This window comes from Lacerta agilis, chromosome 6, assembly GCF_009819535.1.
Source record: "Lacerta agilis isolate rLacAgi1 chromosome 6, rLacAgi1.pri, whole genome shotgun sequence".
Classification (NCBI taxonomy): domain Eukaryota; kingdom Metazoa; phylum Chordata; class Lepidosauria; order Squamata; family Lacertidae; genus Lacerta; species Lacerta agilis.
This window is the reverse complement of record NC_046317.1, coordinates 22,712,039-22,726,536: the sequence shown is the minus strand read 5'-3', so window position 1 is coordinate 22,726,536 and position 14,498 is coordinate 22,712,039. Positions and strand designations below refer to the sequence as shown.

At 46.1% G+C, this 14,498-nt stretch overlaps 1 protein-coding gene across 1 annotated transcript in view; it reads left to right on the top strand.

Annotated features, from left to right (window-relative positions):
* Positions 1-451: 451 nt before the first annotated feature.
* The window catches only part of PLPPR5 (phospholipid phosphatase related 5), an 81,793-nt gene continuing 67,746 nt past the window's right edge, over positions 452-14,498 (top strand). The window contains exon 1 of the mRNA XM_033151586.1: positions 452-846. Within this exon, the coding sequence (XP_033007477.1) occupies positions 562-846 (285 nt within the window). The 5' untranslated portion in view covers positions 452-561. The remainder of the gene's footprint in view (positions 847-14,498) is intronic.

Here is a 14,498-nt window from a genome sequence, read left to right as displayed (position 1 = left end):
GGCAAATCTGCAAAGAGGAGACTTCCGTGCGCCTGCTACCCACTCTGGTCTATACGGTCTATACGGGACGCTGCGGGATTAAAGGACCAGCTACGCCCCCCCCCCCCCAAATCTCCCCCAGTGGTCGCAGCGGGAGGCTGTGTGTGCGCGCGCCGCGACCCGCTTCCCCGGCGCGCGGTTGCTGCGCTCTCCTGCCTCGCTCGGAACCGTCTTGGAGAGCTGCCGCGGACAGAGCGCGCTTAGGACCCCCTCCCTAGCCGCTCCAGAGGCGCCCGGGGCTCCGTCTGCAGCGGGGGAGGCCCGGGCTGGTTGCCTCCATCACTCTCCCGGGGGGGCCTTGCCCCACGTGCGCGACCCTGCGCCCAGGACCGCGCCGCCTCCGCCCATTGCCATCCATGCGCTCGGCCGTGCGCCCGGACGCCTTTGGTCCTCTTCTTCTTCCTGCTCCTGCTCCTCCTGCCTGGGACTAAGGCGCCTCCTCCTTCCCCCGGTGGATGCCTCCGGGAAGCGGGCGGAGCGCGCAGCCGGGGAGGGGGGCTGCCGCTGCCGCCGCCGGAGTACATGCCAGTGCCCTCTCCTCCTCCTCCTTCTCCTCCTCCTCCTCCGCCACCACCTCCTCCTGCTGCTGCTCTTCTCACCAGAATGCTTTACTTCCAGATGGTGATCATGGCAGGGACTGTGATGCTGGCTTATTACTTCGAGTACACCGACACCTTCTCGGTCAACGTGCAGGGCTTCTTCTGCTACGAGAGCGCCTATCGCAAGCCTTACCCGGGCCCGGAGGAGAGCAGCGCGGTGCCCCCCGTGCTCCTCTACTCGCTGGCGGCGGGGGTGCCCGTGCTGGTGGTAAGCGTCGCTGTCGGCAAGCGGGGTCCCTCCCCTCTGCCTCTCCCACCCTCTGGGTCTGTCCCCCTTTTCCTGGCACCCCCCCCACCCCGGGGAAATATATACAGTATGTGCTTTTCGCCTTCTAAGTTGCTCAACTTGTTGACAAGGTGTCAGGAGGGCACAGGGGTGCCAACTCCACTTGAATAAAATATGGGGGGGGGAGGCAGGTAAGCCCCACCCCACATAATTGATCACATGACGGGGCACACCCACACCATTGGAATGCCAATGCCTATCAACTTGGGGGAGGCCCTCAAATATTTTATTGGGGGGGAGGAGAGGCAAAGGGACCTCTGCCTCTAGGAGTTGGCACCTATGGGAGGGCACAAGGAGGGAGCAATAAATTGAGGGGGGTGGAATCCACTGTCAGTGGGTCGGTTGTTTTGGGGGTAAGAAATCCTCCTTCATGCTATGCCTTGTTAGTATTTTTTGTTTGAGTACTGGAATATTATCCAACATTCTTGCTCTTTGTTCCTGTATTGAGAACACCCCCCCTTTTTTTTTGCTTGAGTCCAAATTTGTTCCCTGGTGCCTTTGAGATGGGTTCAGCAATTGGGCCACCAGTTGGACCCTCTCATTTGGGGAGGGGGCTCTCCACTCTTCTCAGCCATTTTCTAAGGACTGCTAGCTGAGAGGGGGCCTTCGGTTTTTTAGAAAAGCTAGGTTCAGTGCTAGTCCGTTTTGGAGTAGGAATAGTGCCTCCCCTGCCCCCATCCTTCTTTAAAAACCAAACCCAACCCTGACATGATTTTTGTTTGGCTCCATTCGAAGCATGTGTTAGTCACAGATCCGGTGGGTAGCATTCTGGAGGAGACCAGTTGCTGATAATAGCCACATGTTAATATTTCAACCAACGGAAAAAGAAAAGAAAAGACAAGCCTGGTTATTTCTGACAGTAGATCGCTATTTAAAATGGAGCATGTGCCTCTTCTGATTTCTGCCTAGTACATTTAAGAGAGGCACGGTGTGGCACGTGGCATGATGTGCAAGTGAAATCTTAAAAACCTGCTACTTATATGTGGTTTTCTGCACACATATTTTTTTAAAAAATAGAAGTAATTACACACACACAGATATGTGGCTGTGTTGTAATGCAGTTCAGCTGGGTTCTCGGCTGGGGGCTGGGGGAAAATATCAGCAGCAAAGCAACAAAACATCTGCCTTTAAATGGCTCAGTGTACAAGTTGTAATGTCAGCTGACAAAAGCATTAGCATCATTTAATAATCCTTGACCATATTGAACAGATGAACAGAAAGGGGAGTGTGTGGCTGTTAGGGCTGGATTATATATAGACATGAACACACACATGCGTGCGTGTACACACACACACACACACAGAAAGAGAGGGGGGGGAAGATACTGCATAGAATTAGTCTTGTTCTCGAATCTGCTGATTTCCCCCTTGGTAGCAGTAAATATTAAGGCCATAAAGATTAATGGTAATATTTTGGAATTTGCAGTTTAATAAAGCAATGGTCTCCTAGGAAATCCTGAATGGAAAAATAAAACTCATAGAGAATTTCCTTTCCATCACAGCAGGGCTTTGCTTAGGAGTCTCTTTAATTATAAATCAACCACACTTGCAACCCTGCGAGTCTTCATAGTGATTTTAAACCCGAGAGCCAACTTATGCCCTGATCAAGAAATAATTGAAGCCAGGGCTGGCACAGGTTGCCTCCCACTTTGCAAATGTTAAGGTAGAGCATTGGATAGAACGGTATTGTGCTTTTCTCAGGCCGGGAAGAACTGGAAATGGGAAAACTTTTTGAGTACCGTTCCAAGAAAACACACACAAAAACTTAGTGTATTAAACTACGCAACTGCCTGTCCTCTTTTTTCAAAGCTTCTTTGCTTTTCAGTTTCAAAAAAATATATATGCATATAACAAACAACCCCCATATACCTCCCACCCCCAAGAAACATTCCATGCACCTACACAGTAAGTGATAACAGCTGGACATGAAGTGGGATTGTACTATACTTTAGTGTTGATTTTAGCAGCCAAGGGTCTTCGCTTCTTAACAGAGAGTGACATATTAAAGTTTGCTTGCATTATAGGATGGGTCAAAGAAGGGAAAGCATTTGACTGTAAAAAATGTCACCTGCTGACACGGAAGTAAAAGAGACTTAAGGTTGCAGTCCTGTGCACACTTACTTGGGAGCAAGCGACACTGGACTCTGTGGGACTCACTTGAGTAAGCATGCTTTGGATTGTGATGCAAGTCAGTTCCTTATATGGGTTGCAGGGAGGTGGCGGGGCAGGGGAAAAAAAAGAGAGAATATTAGCCCATAATTCCCATAGAGCACTGGGCTATTTTTTTTTTTTTAATGTAAGGTAAGCGGAAATCTACTTCCATCAGACACCTGAAATGTAATTAACAGCAGGTATGTGATGGAAACCACTGTTGCCGGTGTCAGCAAAAAAAACCCCAAAGGCACTGCATACTGAAGGTGTCATTTTCCTAATACACTTGGCCCCTTATAGGAACCCTTTAGCAGGTCAAGGCATGAGGGCAGAAGATTCCTGCATTGCATGGGGGGTTGGATTAGATGACCTTCGTGGTCCCTTCCAACTTTACAATACTATGATTCTATGAATGTACAGTGCCTTTGCATTAAATGTATTGGAGCAATGTATTGGACCCTATTCTTCTCTCCAGATAATTATTTTTGTATCCATGTGAGTGCAGTACGGACCCAGCGGTATGCAGCGTGGATGTTATTTTGTTAGCTTGGCTTCATTAGGTGGGCAGGGGAATCTAGGTGTATGAAGTTCCAAGCATGGAGAGGATCGTGATAAATCACCAGTTCAAGACCTCCATAGATCTAAAACACTCTGTCGTGGATCCTCAGTGATCCACACTGGATTTGTGGCCGTTGTCTGCATCATCCCAACGTGATTTGGAAAGAAGGAAGGTCACAGCTGCTTTTGTGTGGCTGTGCATTTCTTTAGAAGGCAGTGATGACATTGCCGGATTATTACCCCAGTCCACACAATTTCACAAGCAGAGTAAAGCGGTACCTACATGACTGCATCTCTGCATATTAACCTGTGGAAGAGGCGGTTGCTGATTGTTTGGAGCGGCACAAGTTTAGAAGGGGATGCTGGGTTCAAAACAGTCAAGAAACACTGCCTGTGACCTGTCATTGATTGGTCCCATTGATTCTGTAGTTGAGTTTGGCACCTTTAGAGCTTTCTGCACAGATTGCTCTTTTTAGCCATTCCCGGTACAGGCACCTTGTATTGAAAGAGATGGCATGAAAGAAAGAAGACACATGGGGGGGGACCCTCCTTTTTAATTAGCCACATCACATGACTCTGCATCCACTGCATCGAATACACATTGGCTGCCAGACTTGTTTCCCAAGATATTAATTTTTAAGGAGATTTGCGGTCCAGTTAAATATTCATTACACACTTCTATTTGGCAAGACTGTTTAAAAAGTGGCCGTTAGATACATTTTCTCCTCCTTATTTATCTTCCCAAATGCCTCGTTGCAAGCAGGAAACAGCATTTGCATGGCCAGGCAGAGACCCCCCTCCGACCCCAGGTGACACCCAGGTGGAATAATGACTCGTGACACGTGTTATGGAATTAAAATTGGCCACAACTTTATTAAACTTTTAGATATAGGAAGACTTAGGCACTGGGTGTTTATCCCTTCCAGTCCCCAGCTGGGGATCTGGGGCAGATCAGGGTTAATCAGTCTATCTGGGGATTGGGCTGGCTCTGGAAGACGTATGTTCAAGCAGAGAGCCCGCCTCCCATTTCGCCGCCACACAGGGGAGAGCACTGACAACCTTTCAGTGTATGGCCAGTGACTCCCCATAACACAACCCTAGAAGAAGAAGAAGAAGAAGAGTTTGGATTTGATATCCCGCTTTTTACTACCCGAAGGAGTCTCAAAGCGGCTAACATTCTCCTTTCCCTTCCTCCCCCACAACAAACACTCTGTGAGGTGAGTGGGGCTGAGAGACTTCAGAGAAGTGTGACTAGCCCAAGGTCACCCAGCAGCTGCATGTGGAGGAGTGCAGACACGAACCCGGTTCCCCAGATTACGAGTCTGCCGCTCCTAACCACTACACCAAACTGGCTCTAGGATCGCCACTGCAGGGGGGGGGGGTGCATCACAGCTTCACACACACACACCCATTTAGGGAAGATAGACTAAAGGATTCCGCCCAAGGCCTGAAACCGCCAAAGTTGTGGTGTTTTGCTACGGGGACGGCGAAACCTGCCAATGCAGGGAAATTCCTTCACGGTCCCTCAACAGCAACCATCAAAGATCATAGCAGCGCCCACATGCCTGTAAAGAAGATGTTAACCTGCAATAAAAGGCCTAAACTAAGGGAGGGTGGGGTGGGAGAAGCTCTGGAGCCGACTGAGGGCTCCCAGGTAGGTTACACCCTCTATTGTGCCCAAAGGGCGGTCCCAACCCTTACCTGGTCCATTCTCCTGGCTACGCCTCCCCAGCTGCAATTGGTTCATTGAGCTGAGGTTAGGTGGAAATCTCTAGGTTTGCAACTAGGGGAGGCGGTCCAGGATTGCTTTGCTGGAAGTCGCGTTGGATCGGGGGTGCCACGCAAATGGCGCCATCCATTTGATGCGAAGAGCGGTCATTATGTATTTCTCAGCTATGTAAAATAGATAGCAGAGAAATGGCTCTATCTGAGCGTGCCAGGTTGGGCCTCACATGGGGGGGGGCCTTTTATGTGTGCATGACATCACACATGCGGCACCTTGCCCTCCATCAGGCCACGCCTGTTGGGACGTGCAGGTGCCTGCTGGGATGCTCTGGCAATCATGGGGGGAGGGAGGGTGAAAATTGCCCTCCAAGCCTCCTGCCCTGTGTGCTGGCATTTGCCTAGGGGCAGCAGGGGATTAAAACTGGCACACACAGAGAAACTCCCCTTCCCTCCACCAAGGCCTTCCCTTATACCCAAGTCATTTCGTACAGACAGGAGTCCCTTCATTTTTTTTTCTGCCCCCTCTGCCTTTAGAACCTCGGGAAACAGCTAATTCAAATAGTGTGATAATAGACTAGTGCAGTTGTTGTTGCTGCTGTTGTTGTTGCTGCTGCTGTTGTTGTTGTTTTGCCCCACCCATCTGGCTGGGTTTCCCCAGCCACTCTGGGCTGCTTACAGCATACCTGCAAACATAATAAAAACATCAAGCATTAAAAACCTCCCGAAACAGGGCTGCCTTCATATGTCTTCTAAAAGTTGTGTAATTCTTTATCTCCTTGACATCTGAAGGGAGGGCATTCCACAGGGAGGGCACCACTACTGAGAAGGCCCTCTGCCTGGTTCCCTGTAACTTCGCTTCTCGCACTGAGGGAACCAGCAGAAGACCCTGGGGGGAGGACCGCAGTGTCCGGGCTGACCGATGGGGGTGGAAACGTATAGAGAGATGTGCATTAGCAATCTTTACAAACTGCCTCTGAGTCTGTCCTGAGTCACCATAGTGGCATACAACAATTGAAGGCACCAACTTGCTTTTAGCTGAGAAACTAAAGAGTTGTGCTTGAGTACACCACTACAGTGGGATGACTGCACAGACCCTAGTAATTGAGAAACAACCCCCCATCTCCATATATTCATATGCTTAGTCTGTTTTGTGGTACCGCTAAATGTGACATAAATACATAGGCAAATAAATAAATAAACAAATAAATAAATAAATACATACATACATACATAGGCAAGCATGAGAAACAATTTGTATGGATATTAATCCCCCTCTTGATCTTGCTTAGTGTCATTGTTATGCTTGCAAGTGAAGGAAAGTCTGTTCCCTCAGATTTGAGTACAAATTCAGTTTTCTGCTACATAAAACTTGGGGAAGTGTTTGTTCGAACTTTAGTTTGTTAAAACAAACCAGGATCAAACTATGGTTGATATCCTGGTTTGTCAGCTAACTAAAACAACCAAAGTTCCTTGAGATGGTCATATGTAATGAAATACTGCAGTTTAATCAAAACGGAAAGTGGAAGCTTTCATTCTGTCATGTGAAAAGTAAATGGAGGGGCAGAATGGAAGTCTGAAGCTTGCTATGGCTCATTCCTGATAATCTAACTGTAGTTTATCTAGGAAACCATAGAGTTGTATTCAACTAGTTGTGCCAGCAGAATGTAATTTTCCCCTCCCCACCACTTCCAAGTCTGCTTCACAGGGCTGAGGAACTTTCATAATAGATTTAGGGTGGGGGAAGAATGTTCTGCTTAATGCTACAAATGATAGTTTAGATAAAGCACCCATGTGGTGCCTTCTGGATGCCTCTGGACTCCAACTCCCATCAACCTCAGCCAGCATGGCCAGTGACCAAGAATGATGGGAGTTGTAATCCATCAACATCTGGAGGGCTCCACATTGGCCACCCCTGGTTTAGACGATCTTCCAAACCTTGTGTGTGTGTGAGATACATGGGCAGAGATATATGAAAACCAACGGAAAGAGTTGTATATTTGTTGAGTAGCTGCTGAGAATGGCTGTTAGCTTCCTCCTTGCTTGTACTTTTGTACATGGGTAGCATAATCAAGAGAGAGCTCTCGGCCAATTGTAGGCATGGTGACAGGATGGAAGAGAGAGGCAGAGTCTTAAGTATGTGAGCTTCAAACAATTGTACCATTTTTTGTGGATCAAAATCTGTACCCCAAATTGTGCCTCGAAGGCCACCAGAAGCCGATTTGGACTGCAGAAAAATTAGCTGAGAATTCTCTTTTCTTTACTGATTGAAGTATTTAATATCTAGAGGTCATAGTCATGTTGAGATAATTTTAGTTTCTCTGTTATGTCTTGAAATCTGCCTAAGAAAGAAAAGGAGAACTGTCTCGCTTGATTCTCCACTGTGTGTGCTTTTCTTTGTTAAAAAAATGTGAATAGTTATACAGAATTTTTCCATTCAGTTCTACTTACAACCTTTCCTACTATGCTTCCTGGTTCTTTAGTAGGACTGCTTGCCTTTTTTGAACTCTTGCCTTTGACAGCTGGGAAATACATGTTAGCCTAATCTTTTGCCTACAGTTGAAATGATGCGTACATTACTTTTCCAGGAGGACCACAGTTAACCTACCAGATGTGCTACAAAAAGATGTGCCAATGGCCAACAACTTAGATGTCTTTGAAAGGGGATTAGATAAAACCATGGAGGTCAAGGCATGATGGCTGTATGCTATCTCCAGGTTCAGAAGCCTTTGAGTACCAACTTCTGGGGGGCAACAGCAGGAGAGGGCTATTGTCCTTCTGTCATGCTTGTGTACTTCCCATAGGCTTCCCATCTGAGGAAAGGGGATGCTGGACTAGAAAAGCCTTTCATTTGATGACTCCTTTTTTTCTATTGTGCTTTACCCCTTCTGCTTTCAGTGTCAAACAAAGTTGTCTTCTACCACTTTATCACTATTTTACTAAGATGCAAAAAGAATATCTTGACAGCTATGACACCCGATGCCACAGAACCATTTGGGCATACAATTTTTGCGAAGTGTTGTGATGGTTCTGTTGCTTTTCATTTACCCTTGTAACCTGCTATTTGCCTGGAGCAAGTAAAATGTACGTTCTGGCAAATGCAAACTGTGTGTCTTTTTGCTTCTCCTCACCTTTAAGAGGTACTGAGCTCTAAACCAGGGGTGGGGAACTGAATCTGGCTAGCAGACCAGATCCTGTTCTCCTCATAGGGCAAGTTCTACATCACCATGACAACAGTTCAGCATCCTTCTTGCTCTGGACTCTGCTCCAGATAAGAGCGGCCAACTTAGGGGTGCTCTCAGAGTCCCCCAAACTCATCTTTCCTTCAGAGGTGTCTTGGTAAGTTCCTGGCTCCTAGCATAGGAGAGTTGAGACTCTTCTCATCATCAAGCTCTCCTTGAGGTTAGCAGACAAATTCCCTTCTCACCTCCCTCAGTGCCTCTTCCGGTAAGGAGTTTACATCCTGGGTTTCTACATCAGGTTGGAACCCGGAAGGATTTCCCTGTCATCTCTGATGCTGAGACAGTGTTTCTCTGTGTATCTCTTCCTTCGAAATCTATGCTGCTCCTCTGGCTGCCTCCTTCCCACCTTCTCTCACTCTTCATAGTATGCAGAGGAGGAATAGCACCCCTCACACAGCTGTGAGGTTCCATGGAGGTAAGGCTCAGTTATGTCAAGCCCCTGACAAGTCCTAGCTTTCAGCCAGCCTCTGACAGCCAGGCAACTTTTTTTTTGCCCACATGGGTTTTGCAAAGTGCTTTGCAAGGTGCTGTGTTGAGCAGCTGTTCTGAATTCCCCAAGCTGCATGCACTTTTCCTTGCCACGAGAGGGAGGTGCTTGGAAAATGAATCTCTTTCCCCTCTCCAAATAAACCCGTTCAACAAGAGAAGGCTTTCTACAGTGGAACCCTGGGTTACGCACGCGATACGTTCCGGGTCGCCGTGCGTAACGCGGGTGTGCGTATCCCGAACGCACAAGAAAACCTGGAAGTAGCACGATTTGAGCGCTTCTGTGCATGCGCGAAGTGCTCAGAAGCGTTCTGCGCATATGGGGGCTGCGCGCACTCCGGAAACGCTTCTGGGTTGCAGGCGTTCTTAACCCGAATGTACGCAACACGGAGCGTGCGCAACCCGGGGTGTGATTGTATTTGGATTGTGGCTGGCTGGTGCCGGTGCCGCAACACCACTTACAACCGTTGCAAGAAACAGTTGAGAGAACTGACTCAGATACTCAGCAAACAAAAGGGGCTTCAACGTTCTCAGGGCTCAACAAGAGTTTCATTGAGAAGGAGGGATAGATATTAAAAAAACAAAACCTTTTGCACAAGCACAGTAGTAGTTGACTTTGTGTGCCTGGAGTGCCGAACATTGACCATGCAGCTACAGAATGTAGTTTAACATTCCAGATGTTGGCTTGTAATGCAACCGAGAATCATAAGCAGGACAAGTTCATAAACCAAGCCAGATTCATATTCAAGCTTTGGCAATATCACTGCTTGAGAGACCAAGGGCCATGTAGGAACAGAAATGCTCTCACTCTTCATTACCAGTGTTAGAAACTCAGATATATAAGCTAGGGCCAAATGGCTCCTTAAACCAAGGTTACAGTCACCAAAACGAAATGTCTAGTTGCCATTTTGGGGCAAGACAGCTCTTAAGTCTTATTTTTGAAATGATGGACTGACTGTGAGTGATTATCAGTTAAACATCTGGCTAGTTCAGATGACAACTTTGAGTGAGGTTAAGAGCTTTGAGAACTTAAAGAAGAAAAGTCACTTGATCCAGGGACAGTCCACATATATATTGGCTTAGTCCAGCCTCTTTTTCCTTAGTGGTGATATGGACCATTCACAATGTAGGGATATTCTTCACAACTGTGAGCAGGGCAGTGGGGGCAGGGTGTAAGTGAGGATAGGCTAAAACAATTTACTGTATCGTTGATCACTGATCCTGCTCAGGCTGCACTGAAAAAGCATTTTGGTTTCTGAAATTCATTCTGGTTGTGCAGATAAAATAGAACTGATAGAATTCTAAAGGGTGTGGTATTAGTGCATGGAAAACAGTCAAGATCCAAGGATGCCCAGGCATGCAGTTCCAGATGCTGCAGATGTCAGGTGCCATCCTGGCACCCAGGAATCTTTGCTTGGTCGCAAGTGGCCAATAGTCAGATGCAAAATGTGCCTGGCTAATTTTGAACACTGCTCATTACAGAAAGATTATATGGCATATCAACTAATAAGGTGAAACAATACCCAATCAAATGTGATTGACTTATAAATATGATAACTGTGGATTATTATTATTATTATTTGCCAATAAAACAATCCACATAATTCATTAGAAAGGGTGTTTTGTTGTGGTTCCTAAATGTCTCGTTGCAGCTAAAATGTGGCCTTTCAAGGACAACTTGGAGAGGGGCTGCCGCGTTAGTCGATGGCAGCAAAAACAACATGTCTTGTGGCACTTTAAAGACTTAACAAATTTATTACGGCATAAGGTTCTTTAGAGACCAGAAAAAGTTTGTGCCATAATAAATTTGTTAGTCTTACAAATGTGCCACAGGGCTCTTGGTTGTTTCAAGGACAGTAGCACAGACCTGAAAACTTGAGAAATATGTCAACTTCTCACATCCCGAGACTTTCTCCCCAAGGCACAGCAGTCAGAAATCACCTTTCTTGGCACTGTTATCATTTGTCCTGTCCTTGGTGGCACATGATTTTCTGGCTACTGCTGTGAACACGTTTTGTATCACTTGAACAGAAAGGAAGGAAATAAATTTGCTGCCCAAACAATTCAGTGCTTTTTAAGCGATCACCATATATCTGTTAAAAATTGAGCTCAGAATAGTGAGCATGATTACTGGGATTTGGGGCTCACATTTTGGATTTAGCCTTTTGATGCCTTCTTTGAAGTTTATTGAGCTGCCAATTTTAGTACTTGATGGGGCTTTCAGGACTGATGGGGGTATATCCTGGTGATGTGTAGATATAATGCCTGCTCCCTGTGAAGTAGGGATAGGGGACCTGTAGCCCTCCAGATGGTGGACTGCAACTCCCATCATTCCTCCTCATTGGCCATGCTGGCTGGGGCTGATGGGAGTTGGTGTCGAACAGCAAATAGAGCTTCCCTGTCTCTGCTGGAAAAGACGCCCAGTGTCTTACAAAGCACAATATATTGTGTGCTTCTTTCCCTTCCCACTTTCTGTCCTTCTTTCTGGAGTGAATTCTTGCTTCCTTTTCCTTTCAGTGATAACTATGATGCAGAGTTATACATACACCACCAGTGTAGGTGGTGATTTGGTTTTCTTGTAATCCCGGACTGCAAAAACTCTTTAAACCATGTTTTTAATCTCTACATTGCAGTAGTGATATTAGCCATGCGTTGATAACATGAACCCTAAACCATGGAACATAGCAACCAGGGAAGGGGGGAATCTGTGAAGCGTGATTGCTTTTCCAAGTCTAGCCCAAGGAAGTCAGCTTTGTACATGCACTGGTTCTTTGCTAATCACCTTCAACCATACATGAGTAACAACGAATGCTGACATGTGATGCTGATATGCATTTCACATTGCTTGAAGTTGAGAGGATTCTGCACATCTACCCTTTTAGACAACTTTCTCGATCCTGAACACGTTGCATGGAATCTTTTTTTTAAATTTTTTTCAATAAGATGTAATGCCACATTTTGTGCTAGAAAAGCTCTAATTCCAAGGATAGTTACTGAGAATCTTCATACCTCTAGAGTAGGTCCCATTGTTTCAATAGCACGTAATAGTGTGTTGCACCATGTATGAACAATGATTAGTTGTATGGGTGAAACAGTGATGACAGAGCATCCACAGTGAGCTTTCATGCTTTCCCTTATCACCCAATCCTTTGCGATGGAGGCAGTTTACGTATGCCTTCAGCTGTGATTTGATGGGTGCGTTATTGAATGATGTACAGTAGAATTGTATATCAATCATCCGTTATTTTCATGCATTGCAATGCAGCTGTTTTCGAAACATGTCAGATTCCATTTGGACTTAATATTATCACTAATGTGTTTAAGATCAGGATGCCAGTCATCATTATCTATGCCAAATGAGGGCACCATAGATGATAAGGAGAGCGAGCGTGATCCTTTTCTAAGGCAACTTAGATGGTGACATACTGATGTTGTGGGTGCATATGTCAGTGCAAATGCTTAGGATAAAGCTATTAGTGCAGGCTATGTAGAAGTACACAATCTATGCCTGTGGCAGGTGTCCCACACTGCCTTTCAACAGACCAGTAGCCAAATACAATATTTCCTTAGACCAGGGTTAAGTAGTCTCTGACCCACTGGTGTAATCCCAACCATCAAGGTCAGGGTAAAGAGGTGTATCTTCAGCATGTGGTAAAAACTGTCTAGTGAAGGTGCCAGGCACACCTCTGTGGGGAAGGAATTCCACAAGTTAGGGGCCAACACAGAGAATGTCATCACCTCAGTCACCATAATCCTTGACCTTCTGAGGACAATGGAGCTAACAAGAGGGCTTCCTCTGCTGATTTTCACACGTGAAACTGTCTGTAGTGAAGAAGGTGGACTTTCAGATATTTGGGGCCTATGTCACTTAGGACTTTAAACGCACACATGAGCCCCTTTATTGATCAGTCTTCAAGGACACATTCTAGCCAGGTGAAAACAAAATGAGGTGGGTGAGGGATGTAGCCTGGAGAGAAGTGTGTGGGCTGGGGAGAGTCCAGAGGGTGAGACAGAGAGTCGGGGGGGTGGGTGGGGGGTGGGGTGGCACCTGCCTTTGGCCATCCCTGCTCTAGAAAGAGGAAGTATTGACGTCCTCAGTATTCATTGTACATAATACTGCCTATAACCTCACTGTATACAATGATAGACCAAATCACAATGCAGATCAGATGCCACTCAGAGGGCATGAGTTCTTCCTTCTGCTAGACTAAAACTATAATAATAATAATAATAATAATAATAATAATAATAATAATAATAGCCCACGCACTAAAACAAAACCTGGACAATACAGAAACTTCAGTTGGCTAAATCGGTGAATTGTAAGAATATAATAATGAAGGGCAGGATTTATCGAACCAGCCCCTTAAGGACATTCCTCCCTCTCCTCCCCCATGTACCCCCAGGCCCCAAAATTGGCTGGAGAGGGGAATGGGAGAATCCTAGAGCAGTTTGTGTGTGAGGAGGAGGGGGATAGTTCTACCTGATGCGCCGCAATTGTATGACATTGTATCCTCAACATGTATGTAAGCATAGGTGAAGGTAAAGGACCCCTGGATGGTTAAGTCCGGTCAAAGGTGACTATGGGGTTGTGGTGCTCATCTCGCTTTTCAGGCCGAGGGAGCCGGTGTTTGTCCATTAAGCAGAGGCAGATCAAGAGATGAGAACTTGCAAAAATCCTTGCACTGGAGGAATGTGTGCTATTAAGGTCCCTTACTTGGGAGGGATGTGCCATAAACAAAACATGTTGGTCTTTTGAGCATAGAGCTATGTCATATCCAGCCCCTTGTGGGAAGGTTAGCCCACTCACATTGTTTCACTCTTCCCCCTTACTCCTCTCAGTTATCTACTTTTTCTAAGGAAATGGAGTTCAGAAGGTATACTTCCTTGAAATTTACATGTTAATTGGGTTTTGGGCTCTCAGGTTAATTAGGTTTAACATTTGTTTCACACTGGGATTATTCCTGTGATTGACTGAGGAAGCCTTGAGGGTTTTGAGGTCACCAGACTGACCTTTGCATGTCTTGTCTCTTAACTCCCCCCCCCCCCCCAAAAAAAACATTTTGCTCATATAATTCCCTGGGCTTGGGAACAGGCTAACCTTTGACTGCATGTTTCAGCTGATGCTGTTTGTCACACAACTTTAGTGACCAACATCCAGCTGAAGTAGGACATAGTCAACACACATATCTTTTGTTTAATGTCTCCAAATGTAGTGTAGTAAATAAAAATGAACAGCTGTGAAATATACTCAGAACTAAAACCCCAGTGAGTTCAATGGGACACTGTTTCAAGGAGAGTGGGAGTGGGGGTGCAGATGCTTCAAATAGCACTTTTGCAAAGCTTAAGGTTCATAATTATGTAAGAAAAGATAAGCATATGGGTTTTTTCAATTTTTTGTGTACATGATTGAAAT